At 42.2% G+C, this 19,906-nt stretch overlaps 1 protein-coding gene across 1 annotated transcript in view; it reads left to right on the top strand.

The window, feature by feature from the left end:
* Nucleotides 1-17,667, top strand: part of lmtk2 (lemur tyrosine kinase 2) — a gene marked incomplete at its 5' end in the record, with an annotated part of 96,557 nt that extends 78,890 nt beyond the window's left edge. The window contains 2 exons of the mRNA XM_085999959.1: nucleotides 2,370-2,630; nucleotides 11,495-17,667. Of these exons, the coding sequence (XP_085856085.1) occupies nucleotides 2,370-2,630; nucleotides 11,495-11,523 (290 nt within the window). The remainder of the gene's footprint in view (nucleotides 1-2,369; nucleotides 2,631-11,494) is intronic.
* Between the last annotated feature and the right edge of the window lie 2,239 nt (nucleotides 17,668-19,906).

The following is a 19,906-nucleotide window of genomic DNA, read 5'->3' as shown; positions in this document are numbered from 1 at the left end:
ACACATCTAGGCCTAGAAATTCAGTGGGCTTTGCGCCCAGTTACCGCCCAAAGAGGGCTTCTGCGCCAGTCTGCAAACTTCGGGCGAACTTCATTGACGCGCTAATTGCGGCGGTAGCCGTTAGCGCTGCGCCGCCACCGATGACGTCATCGGTGTGCGCAGCGCCCCGGTACCGCCCCGACACCGGCCCGACCCCCATCTTCAGTAGCGGCCGCCTCTTCCATGGCGGCCGCTAATAACATTCGGAGACCGGGTCCGTACAGCAGCCTTAGTGGGGCGCTTTAAGGTGGAGGTGCGGCCGGCCGCTTTTTTGGCGGCCGCCTGCCCGCACCTCCTTCCCCGGCCTCCCCCACCCCCCCCCCCCCCCGCGCGGCATTGCCGGCTGGTTTCCGGGAGCCCGGCACTTCTCCGTTGTGCCGGGCTCTTTTGCCGGCACTCGCGATCGGGGCTCCGGCTGCTGCAGGCACCTCCCCCTTAAGAGAAGGAGGAAGGCCTGCAGTACCGCAGCCTGCCGCTCCGCTGCGGGTGGCGCTGCGGCCACTAGCGTGCCGATATTCAGTTTCAGCGCCCCAAGCGGGGACGGCCACACCCTTGAACAGCGGCCGTCCTCGACTTTGGGCGCTGAAACTGAATATCGGCTGGGCGCGAGTGGCTCCGCGCCCAGCGGTAAATTCTGGCCGCCAGCGAGCTGACGGGGCTATAGCTAATTTCTAGGCCCTAATGTGTGATATAAATGGGCCAATATCACTCGGTCTGCTCAAGTCCACATTGAAGCTCTGTGTAAACGCAGCATATTGAAGCCAAATAGAGAGAAGACCCAGGATTCTGTACGAGGTATTCTTACAAGGTATACTACCATTTGTTGAAAATGTTTTCCCCACCCGAAAACGGCTGATTTAAAATCACTATTCCCTTGCTCTTTCCCATCGTCCTCCCTGAACCTTCTCTGACTTGCTACTCTTCTCTTCCAACTGACTCCCCTATCTCTTAATCTTTGCTCTTCCACCATCAGCCATCTCCTTTTCCCGTCCCTTTGAGACACGGAAATCAAATGGACATAAACAAGTTTTATTCCAGTGTACAATGTTGATGGAATGTCTTGCATTAAGACATTGATTTCTTACAAAGTGCATCATATCATATCAGTGCATCGTAAAACCTAGTGCTTAAATCATTTATTTCATGAATCCATCAAGTTTTATATCTCGGATTGTACTGTAATTGCATTATTCCTTTCAACGCTAACATTAACTGCAACTTTGAAAATGACAACCAGAACAAACATTGAGATCTCTGCAATAACAACAGAAAATGCTGGAAAAACTCAGCAGGCCAGGCAACATCCGTGGAGAGAGAAATAATGTTTCAGGTCGAAACCCTTTGTCAAGACTGCTTGTTGAGATCTCTGCAACTGGGCTGATTTGTAGATTGGCTGATTTTGACAGAAAGCTGCTTTTGGAATAGGTTTTAATGGTTGGACCTTGCCTGCTCACAATCGAAAACTGTGAATGTCGGAGGTTAGGATTGCACTCTGAATACAGCATGGTGCTAGTTCTGACTTGTCCCTCCGCTCTCACTGTCCCTCCTGCTTCCACTCTCCATGGCCTAAGGTTCCGCTCATTCCCCACAGTTCTTTATTCAGTTCCAGAACATCAGAGGTGGTTTGGAGTGTATTGACAATAACATGGGACCCATAGGCATAAAGTCAGAGCGAGGTGAGGAGGGTGTTATGGCCAAGCTACTGCCAGCATTAGTCTCTGCGATGCACTGATTATTGGCAGCTGTAGTTTGCCACCCACCCTTTGCAGAATCTCTCTGGTTGCAATTTCTCTGTGAATTATTGGATTTTTCAGGACTTTGGCAGGATAGTGGCTCTTTCACCATTTTCAATGTGTGATGTCCTGCTCAATGAAGGGCCCTCGAGAGGTATAAGGCAGTGCCCACTAGGAATTGGGACAACCGAAGCCCTGTTCTACAACTGATACAAAAGACAGACTTGCATTTCTATCGCACCTTTCACAAGCTCCGAACGTCCCAAAGCTCTTTACAGCCAATGAAGTACTTTTTTGAAGTGCGGTCACTCTTGTAATGAGGAAACGTGGCAGCCAGTTTGCTCACAGCAAGGTCCCACAAACAGGAAACTTTAATATGCTCATTTAGATTAGATAAAAATTCAGATCCCAGAGGTTAAGGGACAGTGTGCCACCCACTCCTACAGAGTTTCATTTACAGAGAAGGATACCCAAATTTCATTTTCCCCTCTTTTTTAAAAACTAACTGAAGAAAAATTGACCTAATTTTAATTGTGGCTTTATGTTGAAAATATACTTGGTGTAATATAAATACAACAGAATGCTTTCCTCTTTCAGGTGGTGGTTTTGAATGGGAAGATGATTTCTCCATGTCCTCTTCCGAGTCATCGTTTATCTCACAAACAGCAAATCGTCTTGCTTCCTTAAAACCGTCTCCTTCCCCCTCCTTGAGATACTTTTCACCTCCACCGTCCTCCCGAACCTTGGAGCAAAAGTGGATGGATACATCGTCATCATATTCTCGTTTTTCTATCTCTCCGTCCAGCATTGCCAGCTTCTCGCTCACTCATCTCACTGATTCAGACATCGAACAAGGAGGTAAGTCTTTCTTTCAGCTATTCAGATATTAGCTATTCCTACATTCTTTTGGAAATCTGAGTTCAGGCACAACTAAGTTTCTGTGTTAATTAGTATCATAGGAACATGACCCGTGGATAAGAAAAGGTTATCTGGGCCCTTGAGCTTGGTCTTTCCAGATTATGTACTATTGTGGATTCCACGCCTTCAGCAAAGAACTGAAAAAATAGATATCCGGTTCGGAATGGGTTTGAGGTCATGTGGATAGGTGCTGTTGGAAAGGATCTGAGTGGAACATGATGGTTTCTATGCTGTGAGCTGTGCAGAAATCGGCAGAGAGCAACTGGCCAGCTCTGATTAACGGAATATAAATATTCGTGGTGTGGAATTTTGCCACATTGGGAGTCAGGGATAACTTTTTTGACTGTTATTCATACTCTTTCTGCCTCTCCTCTTCTCTCGCCGCCCCCCCCCCCCCACCCATGTCCTTTTTGCCAGCCCCTGTTGGGTTTCTGTAAGAAGATTGAGCATTGGCCAGTGGTTTCCTCCTGCACCATTTAGGTGGGCTGACCAGGGATACAACAGAATATCAGAGAAACTCTGCCCACACAACTGCTCACCGTGCTAAGGACAGTAGCCTGGATGTCTCGAGAGGGGGGTAATGGAGGGAAGAAATCTGATTTAATCGGAGCAATTTGCACCCTAACAATCCTGGTGCTAAGTGAACTCTGCTACGGTTCTGTGAGAGATAATGCAGCCCCAAAGCTTATTTGCCTGGTGCATGCATTTGCAGTATAGACGGGTCTATTAAATTAACTCCATTTAACTCCAATTGCTTCTGCTGTGTGCTTTTTATATGGGAGGTCTTTGTTCACATTTCACTATTATTAACCAGTCTGACAAATGTAGGCACGTTGAAATTGAGTCAATTTAATATAATTTTTTTTTTAATGTTTTTTTCTACACAATCTTTTGTATATGCATGACCTGATGTGTTCTCGTTAGTGTAAAAGCACTATACCTAATGCATTAAAACCTCTATCAATCAAGGGCTGATTCGTCCGTCAGTTTCTCTTCCAGAAATACTGCATGAAGTGAATGAGTCAGTTTTAAATGGCATAAGCAAACAGTTACTATGGATCAGGGGACACACAGGAAGCACATCTGTTGCTAGACTGAGCATAACAGCTGGTTTCAGCTCTTCAAGTTAATGCGTTGCAGTGAACTTCCAGTTAAAAGATGTTGAATTGCTGTTCAATTAGTAGGTGCCTGATAGTATGGTCCATGAGCTGCACCTTTCTTTGCCTTCAGTAACATAACAGAAAGTGGCAGTCCGCTTCCCCCTTTGCTACCATCTTAACCTTTAGTTAGCCCACTCAGGAGTAGGTATTTATTCCCTGTATTGGGTTTCTGTTAATTGCACATACTGCATTGTTAGAGATAATAGTGATTCTAATACATCTTTTTTGTATTAATTGGGTGGTACAATTAAGTTTTCAGAAGTGTAGTATGAAAACAAAAGAAAAATCCATAAAATAATATCTTGCAAGAAAACATTTAGTTGCGAGAATCTGGAATATAAAAACACAAAGGATGCTACATTTTCTTGGAGAAACATTAGGTTTGGGAGTGCATCATAAAAGCTACATTCCAGGGAACACAAATGCTCTGATTTACATTGTGCAGATTTGACACTTTTTTAATATATTGTTTACTTTTGCATGTATTATATAATAAACTCTCTGTTTTAGACTTCTGTTTTATATCTGCTCACCTGTTTAAAAATCGTAGCTTTAAGAGATTCAGTCTCTATTATGCAATCCTACTTCAAAGTATCAAATATTTTTAAAAAGAGAGAAAAGAGAGTTGGTGTTTTTGTGCTAGGTAACCTGGCATCACTCCAAGGGCAGAATCTGGGGATTTAAAAACCAATCAACAGAAACTCTCCTCAACAGTTCAGCTCCGAATGTGCTATTTAAACTCCTTCCTCATATGGAGTAGCTAAACGGTGGCTTTAAAGGGACAGGCCAGGTTAAATACAGCTCCATCTTGGCAGTGAACCATCACAACTGTGCTCCAGACCCCAGACTACTTACGAGCAACGCCACAGGAGATCAGCTAGTATTTTATAAACCTCATAATTCAAGAGATAACCTTGACTGACATGGGTTAAAATTGCTGCTCAGTTTGTGGCGTTGACAGTATCAAATGTCCAAGCAGAATTAATGAAAGCTGTCACAGTTGATGCTTATTTTCTTCCGACAAGGGATTGGCTTTGTTGGGAGGGCGGGGGGGTTTGTCTTCCGTTAAAAGGTGTTCATTTACAAAGTAAATTCTACATCCATAATTCTGAAGTCTCAAGGCTTCAAATCAGGAGGATTGCGAATAGTTAAAGAGTCACCCATAGGAAATGGAGCAGGTGCAGGACCCAAGATAAATGCATTCTCCTGGCCTTGGGTTCTAATCAGTTATGACTGTGTTAAATGGCAAATGTGTCTATATAAACAGGTTAAGTGTTCTGGCTGCAGCCATTGGTGGCACTTAGTGTGAGTTGTTACATTTATGCCATTATTGAGACTCAAGTTTATGCTATTTATTATGATCGCCGCACCCCCTTCTCCCCTGCCCCCTTGCCGTATAGTCCAACAAATCCCCACACTGGCTGTTTCCAGGAGTGTGATGTGGCTTTCCTAGCCAACATCCAACTACCTGAGACTAGGGACTCTGCAGAACGGCTCTTTGTAACCTTGGTTTCCGCCACATTGTGGCACTCCACAGTTCCCATCGATGTTTGTTTGAACTGTTTTTTGTTTATTAAATTTAGTGTGGTTTCTGATAGTTTGAAGGTTAAAAGGAAAATTTAATTTTGAAGTAGTTTTGTCCCTTTGGAATGGAATGCCTCCATTTTTATGGCACCGAGTTGTCGGGACCAGGCGCAGTCAGTTCAGGTATACCATGGCCTTTTGCCAATTGTCAGCCCCAAGCTTACAAGAGGGGTCCCTACTGCGCCGATCATGAATTTCTCCATTTCCCACACCAGCCGGCGTCCCTGACATTGCCAGGTTGTGCTGATGGAGAGTGGTTTGTGCAGTGGGTCTGCACCCACTGGATGGAGACTGCCCAAACTTGTTTCCCAGCAGGGCTGTTGCAGATGTGGGAGGAGATTTTATCCATCAGTCTGGGTTGGATTTAAATCTTGGTCCCAGAGGTGCAAGCATGCTGTTCCCCATGGTCATTTTTTTTATTAGTTAATTTGTAGACCTGTTTAAAATTAATACAGGTAGACTATCCTTTATCCGAAAACCTCGGGACCAGCCGTGTTTCGGTTTTCGGAAAATTTCGGATTTCAGAAGGTATTTTATAAGACTGGGAAATTTGTCGGGGGTGGGGGTCGGCGGGGGGGTGGGGGTCGGCGTCGGCGGGGGTCGGGGTCGTGCGCATGACTTACGCTGAACGAAAAAACTTTCGGTTTTCAGAGGATTTCGGTTTTCGGAAGTGCGGATAAAGGATACACTATCCCTTATCCGAAAGGGTGGGGGTCGGGGGGGGGGAGAAAAGAATATCGGACAGGCCGCTGCAGCTATCGGACGGGCCACTGTATTGTTGGGTTCACTCTCCCGGTATACCTCCTTCACTGCCCGGCTCGACCTGCAATCTCCTACCCAGGAGGGAACTCAGTGACCCTCTGCCCGCCTCAGCGTAAGTCGTGCGCCACTCTGGTCATGTCGTGCGCACGACTTACGCTGAACGAAAAAACTTTCGGTTTTTAGAGGGTTTCGGTTTTCGGAAGTTCGGATAAAGGATAGTCTACCTGTACTAAGTTTTACCTTGTTTGCTGGGTCTCTTGGTTTTACTTCAAATAATTTAAAACTGAACATTTTAGTTCCATAAGAACATAAGAAATAGGAGCAGGAGTAGGCCATTTGGCCCTTTGAGTCTGCTCTGCCATTCAATAAGATCATGGCTGATCTTCTACCTCATCTCCACTTTCCTGCATTATCCCCATATCCCTTGTTCCCCATAATATTCAAAAATCTATCGATCTCTGTCTTGAATATACTTAACGACTGAGCCTCCACAGCCCTCTGGGGTAGAGAATTCCAAAGATTCACCACCCGCTGAGTGAAGAAATTTCTCCTCATCTCAGTCCGAAATGGCCGAGCCCTTATTCTGAGACTGTGACCCCTGGTTCTAGACTCCCCAGCCAGGGGAAACATCCTCCCTGCATCTACCCTGTCAAACCCTGTAAGAATTTTGTATGTTTCAATGAGATCACCTCTCATTCTTCTAAACTCCAGAGAATATAGGCCTAGTCTACTCAATCTCTCCTCATAGGACAAACCCCCCATCCCAGGAACCAGTCTTGTGAACCTTCACTGCACTCCCTCTATGGCAAGTATATCCTTCCTTAGGTAAGAAGACAAAAACTATACACAATACTCCAGGTGTGGTCTCACCAGGGCCCTATATAATTGCAGTAAGACGTCTTTACTCTTATACTCAAATCCTCTTGTAATAAAGGCCAACATGCCATTTGCTTTCCTAATTGCTTGCTGTACCTGCATGTTAACTTTCAGTGATTCGTGTACAAGGACACCCAGGTCCCGCTGAACACCAACGTTTCCCAATCTCTCACCATTTAAAAAATACTCTGCTTTTCTATTTTTCCTACCAAAGTGGATAACTTCACATTTCTTCACATTATATTCCATTTGCCATGTTCTTGCCTACTCACTTAGCCTGTCTATATCCCCATGAAGCCTCCTTGCATCCTCCTCACAACTTACATTCCCACCCAGCTTTGTATCATCAGCAAACTTGGATATATTACATTTAGTCCCCTCATCCAATTAATTGATATAGATTGTGAATAGCGGAGGCACAAGCACTAATCCTTGTGGTGCCCCACTAGTTACAGCCTGCCAATCCGAAAATGACCCGTTTATTCCTACTCTCTGTTTTCTGTCCGTTAACCAATCCTCAATCCATGCTAGTATATTATCTCCAATCCCATGAGCCCTAATTTTGTTTAATAACCTCTTGTGTGGCACCTTATCGAATGTCTTCTGAAAATCCAAATACACCACGTCCACTGGTTCCCCCTTATCTATTCTGCTAGTTACAATTGTCAAACATGATTTCCCTTTCATAAATCTGTGTTGACTCTGCCCAATCTTATTACTTTCTAAGTGCCCTGTTACCACGTCCTTAATAATAGATTCTAGCATTTTCCCTACTACTGATGTCAGGCTAACTGGTCTGTAGTTCCCTGTTTTCTCTTTCCCTCCTTTCTTAAATAGTGGACTTACATTTGCTACCTTCCAATCTGTGGGAACCGTTCTAGTTTGCTTCCCATCTCTTTTTGTGTAGTAAGATATTACACTGTATTTCAGAAATTCACAATGAACCTATCCCCATAGAAAAACAGATTGTAAAAGCTTCTATAAGTATGTGAAAAAGAAAAGACTGGCAAAGGTAAATGTAGGTCCTTTACAGTCAGAGACAGGAGAATTTATAAGGGGAATGAGGAAATGGCTGAGAAATTAAATAAATACTTTGTTTCTGTCTTCACGGAAGCAGACACAAAAAAACCTCCCAGAAATATGAGGGAACCAAGGGTGTGGCGAGAATGAGGAACTTAAAGAAATTATTAGTAGTAAAAAAACACTACTAGCAAAATTAATGGGACTAAAAGTCGATAAATCCCAAGGACCGGATGACCTACATCCTAGGGTTTTAAAAGAGGTGGCCATTGGGATAGCGGACACATTAGTTGTCGTCTTCCAAAATTCTATAGATTCTGGAATGGTTCCTGCAGATTGGAGGATAGCAAATGTAACCCCGCTATTTAAGAAAGGAGGGAGAGAGAAAATGGGGAACTACAGACCTGTTAGCCTCACATCAGTAGTTGGGAAAATGCTGGAATCTATTATAAATTATGCAATAACTGGGCACTTAGAAACTAATAGTAAGATTGGGCAGAGTCAACATAGATTTATGAAAGGAAAATCCTGTTCAACAAACCCACTGGAGTTCTTTGAGGATGTAACTAGTGGAGTAGACAAAGGGGAACCGGTAGATGTGGTGTATTTGGATTTTCAGAAGGCCTTCGATAAGGTCCCATGCAAGAGGTTGATGAACAAAATTAGGGCACATGGAATTGGGGGTAATACTGGCATGGATTGACAATTGGTTAACAGACAGAAAACAAAGAGTAGGGATAAATGGGTCTTTTTCTGTGTCATCTTTTTCAGGATGGCAGGCTGTGACTAGTGGGGTACCGCAAGGATCGGTGCTTGGGTCCCAGCTATTCACAATCTATATCAATGATTTGGATGAGGGGACTAAATGTAACAGTTCCAAATTTGCAGATGATACAAAGCTAGGTAGCAGTGTCAGTTGTGAAGAGGATGTGAAGAGGATTCAAGGGGATCTGGACAGGCTCAGTGAGTGGGCGAGAACATGGCAGATGGAATATAATGTGGATAAATGTGAAGTTATCCACTTTGGTAGAAAAAACAGAAAGGCAGAGTATTTCCTAAATGGTGTAAGATTGGGGAATGCAGATGCTCAAAGGGACCTGGGTACATGAGTCACTGAAAGTGAATGTGCTGGTGCAGCAAGCCATTAGGAAGGCAAATGGTATGCTGGCCTTCATCACAAGAGGATTTGAGTACAGGAGTAAAGAAGTCTTACTCCAATTATATAGGGCCTTGGTGAGACCACACCTGCAGTACTGTGTACAATTTTGGTCTCCATAGAGGGAGTGCAACGAAGGTTCACGAGATTGATTCCTGGGAAGGCGGGACTGTCTTATGAGAAGAAATTGAGTGAACTAGGCCTGTATTCTCCTGAATTCAGAAGAATGAGAGGGAATCTCATTGAAGCATACAAAATTATTACAGGGCTTGATAGGGTGGATGCTGGGAGAATGTTTCCCTTGGCTGGGGAGTCTAGAACCAGGGGCCACAGCCTCAGGATAAAAGGTAGGCCATTCAGGACTGAGATGAGAAGAACTTTCTTCACACAGAGGGTGGTGAATCTTTGGAATTCTCTACCCCAGAGGGCTGTGGAGGCTCAGTCATTGGGTATATTCAAAACAGAAGTCGATAGATTTCTGACTAATAAAGGCATCAAGGGATATGGCAATAGGGCCGGTGAATGAAGTTGAGGCTGAAGATCAGCCATGATCTCATTGAATGGAGGAGTAGGCTCGAAGGGCCGAATGGCCTACTCCTGCTCCTATTTCTTATGTTCTTAGCACATCTTCAGTATATTGGAGAGATTAGAGAAACTGGGATTGTTCTCTTTAGAGCAGAGAAGGTAAAGGGGAGATTTAATAGTGGTGGCCAAAATTTTGAGGTGTTTTGATGGAGTAGATAGGGAGAAATTGTTTCTGCTGGCAGGAGAGTCGGTAACCAGAGGAGACAAATTTAAGGTAATTGGCAAAAAAAAACTAATGGGGAGATGAGTTTTTTTTTACCCGAGTTATGATGATCTGGAATGTGCTGCCTGAAAGGGTAGTGGAAGCAGACTCAATAGTAACTTTCAGTAGAGAATTGAATACTTGAAAAGGAAATATTGGTAGGGCTGTGGGGAAAGAGCAGGGGAGTGGGACTAATTGGAGAGCTCTTTCAAAGAGCTGGCACAGGCACGATGGGTCAAATGGCCTCCTGTGCTTTATGATTCAGCAGTGCCTTTCAGAGCAGGTTCACAGTCGCTTGTCTATTGAGGCTTACACAGGGGTGTATACATTGGGCAATCAGTGGGCCAAATTTGTAGCTGTACAGCTAATGCCAAGTTCTTTTGCTTATCAAGGCTATCATTGGAACAACAGTGTGAATAGAACACATGCATGGGTGTGAGTGCACCAGCTGTGCAGTATCTGCACTAGGAAAATAGCCACCAAATAGACATGATCTAGGGGATCAGCATTTCCTTTCTATCTCCTTATTTTGTTTTTAATGTCAAAAGTAAGCCAGGATTATTTACCCATTTAAAAAAAAAAGTAAAGCAGAAAGAGGGTCAAGTTCCACACGTACTTGTGACACCCAATTCTACCAGTAACATCAAATTCAAAAGAAAAAGCTTTTTCATCTGACATCAAATCCTGGGATGAGTCAAAACTTCTTCAGCGAGATGTCAGCAAGTTCAAAGCCATCATTTTTTGTCTCTGGCAACCACTTACTTGCCTGCGGATCTGACTCTTGTTAATCTTCCCAGCTGCTGCTCAGGCTGAATCTAGTGATGTGCAAACTCTCGAGTTCCGTTAGACTCTACCGAGATTTTTTTATCTCTCATTTGGTCCCCCCGCCCACAATCGGTCTGTCACCAAGACCACACTCTCCCACCCTGCATCATTGCCTACTTGCACCCCTCGCTTTCCCCATCAATGCTGTAACATTTTATGTTCCATACAATATTCCATATAAGTTCCTCTTTCCTTCCCTCCCCCACGCAATCTTGATGCAGCCTGTGCATATTTTCACAGACGTATGTGGGTAGTGCCCAAGACTGGTGAAACGTGCTCTCACAATTTCTTTTGTTCAGAAGCCTTGGTGAAGGGTCTCGACCAATAATGCAAGATGTGTGGAGATTAATGATAGTCAAGATGAGATAATCTGAAGCAGTGGTTTGGTGCAGCGAAGCAGTGATTTAAAAGGCTGTGGCACAGTGTATTCTCCTGGGATGAGGGTTAATGACAATGAGCAACCCTTTTTAAAAAAAAGAGTTTACTTCCTCCTCCTCCTCCTCCTCCTTCCCCCACCCCAACTCTAACTCTGCATATAAAACCAACAAAAATGAGAATAATTAACACTTCACTGGTCTGTCAGTGAAGTTTAATGCTTCTGTAATCTCTGTTTGTTTTTACCCTTTGTTCCTAGGAAGCAGTGAAGATGGAGAAAAGGATTGAAACACAACAGGGAAGGAAGGGTGCATTGATTTTCCTTTTTTTTAATAATCGGGCAATTTGACAGATCAAGCCAGTTCAGATTTAAAATAAGATGGATGAATCACCAAATCCTCTTCCAAGAAAATGTAATGAGTCAGTTCACAAAAAGGTATAAAATGTTTGAATTTTTGTGTATGGTATATTAAAGATATTTTGTCGTTGTCGGACAGCAGTCCGTGTCGGATCAAGGTGGGCTTAAAAGAAGTCTGGGCAAAAACCTTGAGTTGCCTATGGACACAACACTTGGCAATCTCCTATCGAATTCCTTACAGCTTTATGTATAACTTCAGTTTGGCAGAACATAGGATTGTTCATTGTTCACTAAGGTTTTTGTTCCCTTTAAAATACTGTAATGAAGACTTGAAAAAAATGATACATTTTATCTGCAATTTTCTGTATGAAGTGTTATAGTTAGCCAGTAAATGCTTGCTTTTTTCAGGGGTAGGGGAGAGAGAGAGGGTAAACGATAAGCTAGATTTCATGCTATGTCTCCTGAAAGGTGCATTGGAGGTTAAAAGGATGTTTTGTTCCAGAATCTGCATTATGCTCTTTATGTAAAATGTGTCCAGTGATTTTCTAGTACTCTGGTTTTGTAGCTGAGCTCTCGATCACCTCCATATGCAGATATTACTGTCCAATGTGGCAGTCTTAGTTTCCAGTAGGAATATAGATGGGATGCCTGAAACATTGTTTTATGATTGTCATTTTCAGATGCATACTTTTAGCTGCATGAATATTCCATATGCCTTTTGATAATTGTTCCTGTTCTTTTAAGACTGGGCCGCAGTGTATATGTACAGCAATAATGGAGTTTGCAAAGGTTGCAGCCAGCCTGCCAACAGCTGTATGAAATCAGTGTCACACAACTGAATCCTTTTTATATTTTGAACACTACAAATGACATAATTGGTTTTGAAACAACCCCCCCCACAGCTGTGACCAGTGTGTACTAACCGTTCTGTATGCAAGCCTTCAAAAATTCAAGAAACGCAAATAATTTTAGAGATATAACTTTACAACGTAGCAACTGATATTTACAGTACATAGTTCATGTGCTTCAGTTCTAAAATTCTTAGTGATCCTATTTATTTTGAGGCCCATGTGAGTGGTGTGTTTTCATAGTTTTTTTTTTGTAAGTCACTGGTACCCTTGTAGCCATATATTGCAGCCCAGAGGCCAGCTGTGGTCCATCTTCCTCTTGCCTGTGGCTCTCGGCAGATGTTACTGCTCCAAGTGTCTACGCCCTTATCCACAGCCCACCAATTCTGTGATGTTGGGGTTTGTATATTACAAAAGCTATGGTGACTGAGTAATGGTGTCATAAGTAGTGTAACTTTTAGTGACTAAATGTTATACTAAACATGTCGTGCAGATAGCAAAATAGTTGCACAAGTATGGCACGAGGTAGCGTAGTGGAGAGGGTAAATCGACAGTGCTTCAGGTACAGTGGTGACTTTCCAAGAGTGAATACTGGAGAAGAGTGGAAAAGGTCTGACTGCCCAAATGGAGCATTCGATGCCTATTCAGTGGTACGAATCCCAGCTTTAACTTAAACAGAAATTGTAATTAATTCTGCGCCCCTCTACAGACAACATCTGACAGAGCTGCTATAGTAGATTTATTTTTGGCCGCAGAGATTTAGAGATTAAAACCGAGGGAAAATCAGCTAAGTTTCCTGTTGATTGTTGAAGCGTGTTTCCTGTTGACTGATAAGCAACTTTGATGGTCACAAGGAAAAGTCTGTGCTCAGAATGAAAAACCGTATTTGAACTGTGAATGTATAAAATATATTTTCTATTTTTCCTCCAATTTTATTTCCTTATTTTTCTTATCCTAAAAGCGTCAAGTGCCAGGTAGTATCCTGTGGTTAGTACCTCACCCAGGTTGGCCATGTGTAAGCCTAGATTTTAAGCGTTGGAAGTTGTTCATCATGGGATCCATCACAGCCAAGCCTGATCCTGATCCCACCCGTTCCCCAATATCAACATGCGCACGCTTCCAGCTGGGGGTTACTAGCTAGTGATTAGGAGCCTTTGCTTGATAGTCTTTATCCCGGGCCATGATTGCTGATGGTAGCCGTGTGACAACTACTGCTGAAATCAGCAAACCCATGAGATGCCACGGGTCAAATCTGCAACCTTATACATCTCAGCACAACGCAGTACAGATCCATTCAGAGTGTTTTCTTTTTCCAACATCTCCATCCTCGCTCCTGATCTTGGGAATGTAACAAATCTACCTAGTCCTGGGGAATACCACCACAGAAAAGAAAGCACTTTTTTGAACTGGAACTGTCAACTTCAGGATGTCTGGTGCCCTGTATTGATGGAATGACAGCTTGCTGTTGGAGGGTGGGGTGGGGTGGGGGTGTAGGAAGAACACTGAAGCCTGTTGCACCTTGTATTGTACCACTTTAGAGCGGGGGAGGTAGGAATCTTCAGGACATTGAGCTGTGTGGGTTTTAAGCTCAAGTAAGCCTAGCTGTTGAGAAATCTGCTTGCAGTCCTGGCCTCCCACTGCTTTTTATGGCTCGGGTTTTGCCAGAGAATTGGAAAATGCCAGCTTTTGCTGTGGAAATTTTAACAATCACATAGATGGCCGCCCTGCCTTCGATCTGCAGAACTCCGTTTCTGTGACCTTTCTGGGCAATGCTAGAAGGACCTGTATAACAAGAAATTAAGCCAAGGGCAGGCACCAAAGTCCAGACTTTTACAGAGGGCTCCGCCTAATTGATGCAAGCCAGGGGTGCTTGACATGCCATCAAGATATTTTGCAGTATCAGGAAAAAGGACATACAAAATCATATCAATAAGACTCCTCTTCAGTTGCAAAAGCATCAAAGACTGATGCAGGACTGAAAATTGCCTTGTGAAAATGGTTTTCCAGGAAGCAGGTTAGATAAATTAGATTCATCCCAGAAACCTCCGTGAAGATACAGACTTCTCCATGAGACTGTTTGGAATGGCGAGTTCACTCATAGTATATGTGGATGATAATGGATAACAACAAATGCATGTGTTTTGTCCGAAGTATATCGGCTATTTGGCTGGAAGGCTGCTTCTATCTAAATTGAGCAATGTGGATATGACCAGGGCATCAGTTTTATCTGATGGGTTGATATCTAGGCCCTGACTCTCTGAAATCAAATTAATTGCAAGTGCTGGGTCTTTTGATCACTCAGGCTTATGAGAATGTATTGAATAATGTATTTGAGCAAAACCGCCACTAACCAGTAGCGAACAATGTAAGACAAAATCAGTAATTGGCTTTTTTAAATTTAAAAAAATGCTGATGACAAGGGAAACGGGAATTGGAGTTTAGTCTGTTAATTACTGGTAAAATTAGCACAAGTTCTCCCGATCCCACCACTGAATTTTGGATGTTGAAATCTGTAGGATTTTCCTTCTGAGTTTGATCAGGTCAGAGGGTAAAGAGAGAATGGATGACCCCTTAAGATGTCAGATCTATATAGATTAATGACTGGACTTCAGTACCATTCAGAGCTAATCCCTGAGCACTCCAGTTCAGTGCCTGAAGGTATGTAGATGTTCTGGACAGTGAAGCAGTAATGGATTTGAAAAATGTCACATTTTACACGTGGAATGTCCCCATGTTTATTAAATTTTAAAGCAATATTTAAAAGAACCTTTGAAAATTGTGAAAATGTTGCACCTCTTCTCTATTGTTGCTGTTACTCTTCACCTACCAGTCTGGGAACAATTGCTGGAGTATAAATTCTGGTCAGGCAGTATCCTGTTTATACTGCCTAGGGAGTGCACTTCCCCTGCTCAGGAGATAGCTCTAACTTCCTTGCACACGTTTGCAGGGCTCCGCTACTCGTGGGAGTGTCCCACGCTGTCTAAATATTTAAACCAGCTTTAAAATGATAGGTTTGAAAAGCATCCAGGGGCCAGGAACTGGCTGTGACTCGAGTTATACTGCAAGTTAGTGCCTCTGCAAAGCAGAAACCATGTTGTGATACTAAAATTGCAGTATAAACACACTCTAAAAATTGCAGTGCCCTGACCAAAACATTCTTGCTCCACTGCACATCATCCCTGTCTCATGCGTTTATCCAAGGAAGTCATATTTGCTATCTATAAATGATTACTGTAATCCCTGGGTTGTGTTTTACAGTTTGTAACTCACTCCAACATTACTGTTTACATATTTAATTTTTTTTTTAAACATCAAAATATAGCATGTTGATTTTGTACTTGCATGTAGTTCCAGTACTGTGGGGTCTGCCCACCCCCCATGGTGATCTTGTAAAAATGATGGACGTTTGTTTATCAAGCGATGGGATGAGCACAACAGCTTTGTGTTAAGAATGGAGGTGCATCCTGTCATATGTCAGTCAGAAATACTTTGTTGGTTCAGTCGAATGTTAGAAAACAGCGTATTGACTATATATATTTGATAGAGTGGAGCACACCTCTCACTTGGATTAAACTACTATACCTCTCTTGTACACGCATATTTGTTACGATGGAATACTCCATTACATTATTGAGGTACTAGCCAAATTCTAACTTTGAAACTGGTAACTTTACCAGTATTGGTAGTTGTGCAATATCGTAACCGTGAACACAAATCCTTTCTTGTTATCTAGCAGTTTGTGACGGCTGTGAGCTGTTACTAGAGAAAACTGTACAAAGCAAAAAGTATTTTCATGTTTCTTGTGAAAAGTACAGAATATATATTTTCCAGTGAAACATGTTTCTATTTATGAACCCAAGCTCTTCACAACCAAGGGTAGAAATAATTTAGGAAAAAAACATTTGGCCCTTGGACAGGTAATGCAAAATCACCTGTTTTCAATTCAATTCTATTGGCCCCAGGGGGGACCCAGCAATTTCGTGGCAATCTAGACTGTTGCCTTATGAAGACACAGTTGAGGTGAGTGACCCACTTATCTCTTCTTTATGCGAAGTAAAATAATGCAGACTTGTATTTTTTTGTGTTCTTGTGGTTGGCAGTCTGTACCCGTTGCTGTGTACCTTTTCCAATGCTAGTCAGTCGGTTACTTTCCTGGTGAGATGTTTAAGGAAGTGGCAAAAAGTAACATGCGCGTAAGAACAATGCGATCCTGTTAACCACATTACCATTGATGGAGGGCAATGTGGTTATCGAGCAAGCCACATATGCCAAACTCTTTGTCCGGCACAACAGCTGGCAAAAAACACTTGTGCAATTACTTGTCTTGCTATGTGTGCAGCAGCTTTATTCTGTGCCACGCACCATGAATTTTAATCTCGCTTCCAGTTGGGTTGTTCAGAACAGTACAGCTGTTGGGCGATTTGTTTTTTAAACAAATATTCACTCAGTTCCCACCTCCAACAGTACTGAACGTTTTCAGAATGCAGTGCCGAAGATAACCTGTATAAATTGTTGCTAACATATTAAAGCAAAGTGCAAATATAGGTTCCAGCATGCAGAATGTTTTGCTGTGTTACTGCACAAGTCTAAGATGTTTTCAATTAAACGATGCAGTATGGTACTACCGTATGGTCCGACTAATCCTGTAAACGTGAGCCATGGGACTGTGCCTCAATGATCAAAAACTGCATGTTCCTTTAAAAATATCTTCCTGTAGGGGTTCATGCTTGGAAAATTATTTGTAAATATTGAAGATGCTCCGCCCCCCCCCCCATCCCATTTAAAATCTAAAGTTGTGTATACTTTTTTGTCAACAGTAGCGTGTTCTACATTATTTTGAATCTACTTAAATCATTGATGGAAATACCAGATTATTTTGTTCAATGCATTGCTTTATCTTGCACATTTGAGAAGTGTAACTTAATGTTTGATGGTACTGGATGTATATAAGTGTTTAATTCTGTCTGTAAATGGGAGATGATGTAACAAAGTCATAGGTACAAGGTTTCCTTTTGTAATTTAATAAAAATATATTATGAAATTATTGATTACATATCACGGTTAATAAAAAGAAATCAGGTCACTGTCCATGAAATATGTACATTTTGATATGTAATATTTTTACTTTGATTTCCATGCATAGTGTAATTCGATAAATTGTTTGTAATTTAAATGCACTGTGGATATTTAATATTCAAAATAAAGTCAAATGAATTAATTTACATATTTAACTTTGTCCGACTTCTTTTTTCATCTTGTTGGTGAGTTTTGAATTTTGCCTTCCAACTTAGAGATCAGATCATTGTTACTATGTGTCTTCACAGTATTTTCATAAACAAGCCAGACAACCTAACAGTGCGAGATGACAAAACTCAGCGGCTTCATTCGTAATGCTCAGACGACCATAGCTACATGGTAAATTGACCTATACACAGCCTTATCTGCTTGATGATATTAGCAGTCTTGGCACTCGGTGTGCTCGGTGTTTCTGAAACTGGTTTTGTGAGTTTGAAACTTGCTTTGGTGATTATATACACAAAGTAATTTTATTGCACTTGTTGCACAAGTTGACATGCAAAATAGTCTTGCCTGTAATTTTCCTGGCAAGTAGATAAAACCAAAATTGGGGGGGTGGGGTGGTTTTTACAACACACGCTGTTTTAGCCATCTACTATTTAAACATTCTTTTTAGAGGAGGTAGCATCAAAGTTCTGTTATTTAAATTTTCATGGGGTTTATTTTTAGTGGTGAGACTGATGATTTTGGGTAAGTATGAACACGCATGTCTCACTGCAAGAATTTTGCCAACTTTCTGTAAAACCGCAATCTATAACTTGTCAATTTTAGGACATACGGAATATTGAATTGCTGATGTGCTGCGGCCTAAAATTACAAGGGCTATCGTTTGTGCTGAGGTGTCAGGTAAATATTTAAAACGTTGTTAATTTTTTTTAATCATCTTTTCGTGTTATGAAACCATTTTATCCACATTAATGAAATCCCAGCGTAATGCACCAGAATCTGTTGGGAATGCTATGGAACTCCAATTTATCAGATCTAATTTCTTTGATACTGGGATACTCCTGAAACCTGCAGCAAATCCTTAGAATAATAGCGAAAGGGTCTGGAATACAATAAACTCTGGTTATTCATGAAATTTGTAATCTGAGTTACCAAAGTATGTTCCAGCAGTACAATATTACTTGAAGCACATCTTCCTATACTTACTGCATAAACTGAAAGGTAGGTTCATCTTAAACCCACCACCCGCCATTACATGTAAGGGAAGTTGGCATATTAAAGTATTTTGGTATGTTTTTATTCCACAGTTAAAGTGGACCATGTACTGTAGCTCAAGGACTAACTCCTTTTATCGAATCAGCAAAAATCACCTGGTTGAAGTAACTTTTCAAAAGTATACATCTGGTAACTGGGGTGGCCGAGTGGGTTCGAAACTGGCCTTTCACTGGCTGATGGGATCATATTTTCCCAAAATGGCCATATATTTGTGATGCTAATTTTTTTTCTTATTGACCTTGTAGTGGGCGTGTAACGTCTCCCCATTAGCAGTAGATCCAACACACACTGGCCTGTCTGTTACTCCCAGCTTTTGTTTTTTCCTTGGGATGACAGAACTTCATAAGAGGTCGTGGTCAAGCAGCACCAACATTGACGGACCTCACCCAGAAACTCTTCTCAGCATGGTCGTAAAGCTCTGAGGAAATTTTCCGATGGCTGAATGAGGCGCTGTGTTCAATCCTGTTTTAAGTCATCCTGATTATACCCAGGAGTTCATGGTCCACATAGACACCTCAGGCAGAAAGTACTTGCTTGAATTGTATGAGAGATCTTGGGAAAGGATATTGAAACAGGAGAGGATGGAAATGGGCAGAATACACCATTCAGGAACAGAATTTAATTTGTTGAATTAACAGTCTCTGGTATTCAATACAAAGCCGTTTTGTGAAAGGTAATTGACCTATTACAGATTTCCACATTTTATGTATGTTTATGGAACGAGCTGATCTCCCGTGGCATTGCTCAGTGTAAGGCAGGCCATGTAATGCCGAATGTAGTATTCACTAAAGTGAAGTTATGTCCTAGTAAAGGCCACAAAATCCAACTGCTGTTGAGTAAACACTGGGTGAGGTCGGATTTTAATTGCTCAAGGTCATAAACCTGCCAATTTTGTGTTTGTGTGATTTGGTAAATTCACTCAGTTTACAGACATTCCGGCCCCTGTCAAATGACTGCCTTTGTTTCTTTATAATTTTTCAGGTGTGACACAAATTTGAGTGCGATGCGCATGGACAGGAAATGTTGGGCTTTTTTAATTTTTATATATATATTCAGTTGTTTTGTTCTGTAACCTTGTGCGGTTATGGAATTCAAACTCATGCCCCCACCTGCACCCCTCCCTCTCCAACTGCACTGCAGGATTTGGAGCTGGTCCTTTTCACTGGAA

This window comes from Somniosus microcephalus, chromosome 11, assembly GCF_052327205.1.
Source record: "Somniosus microcephalus isolate GS21.2 chromosome 11, FLI_Smic_1.0, whole genome shotgun sequence".
Taxonomy (NCBI): domain Eukaryota; kingdom Metazoa; phylum Chordata; class Chondrichthyes; order Squaliformes; family Somniosidae; genus Somniosus; species Somniosus microcephalus.
This window is presented reverse-complemented; position numbering and strand designations above follow the sequence as displayed.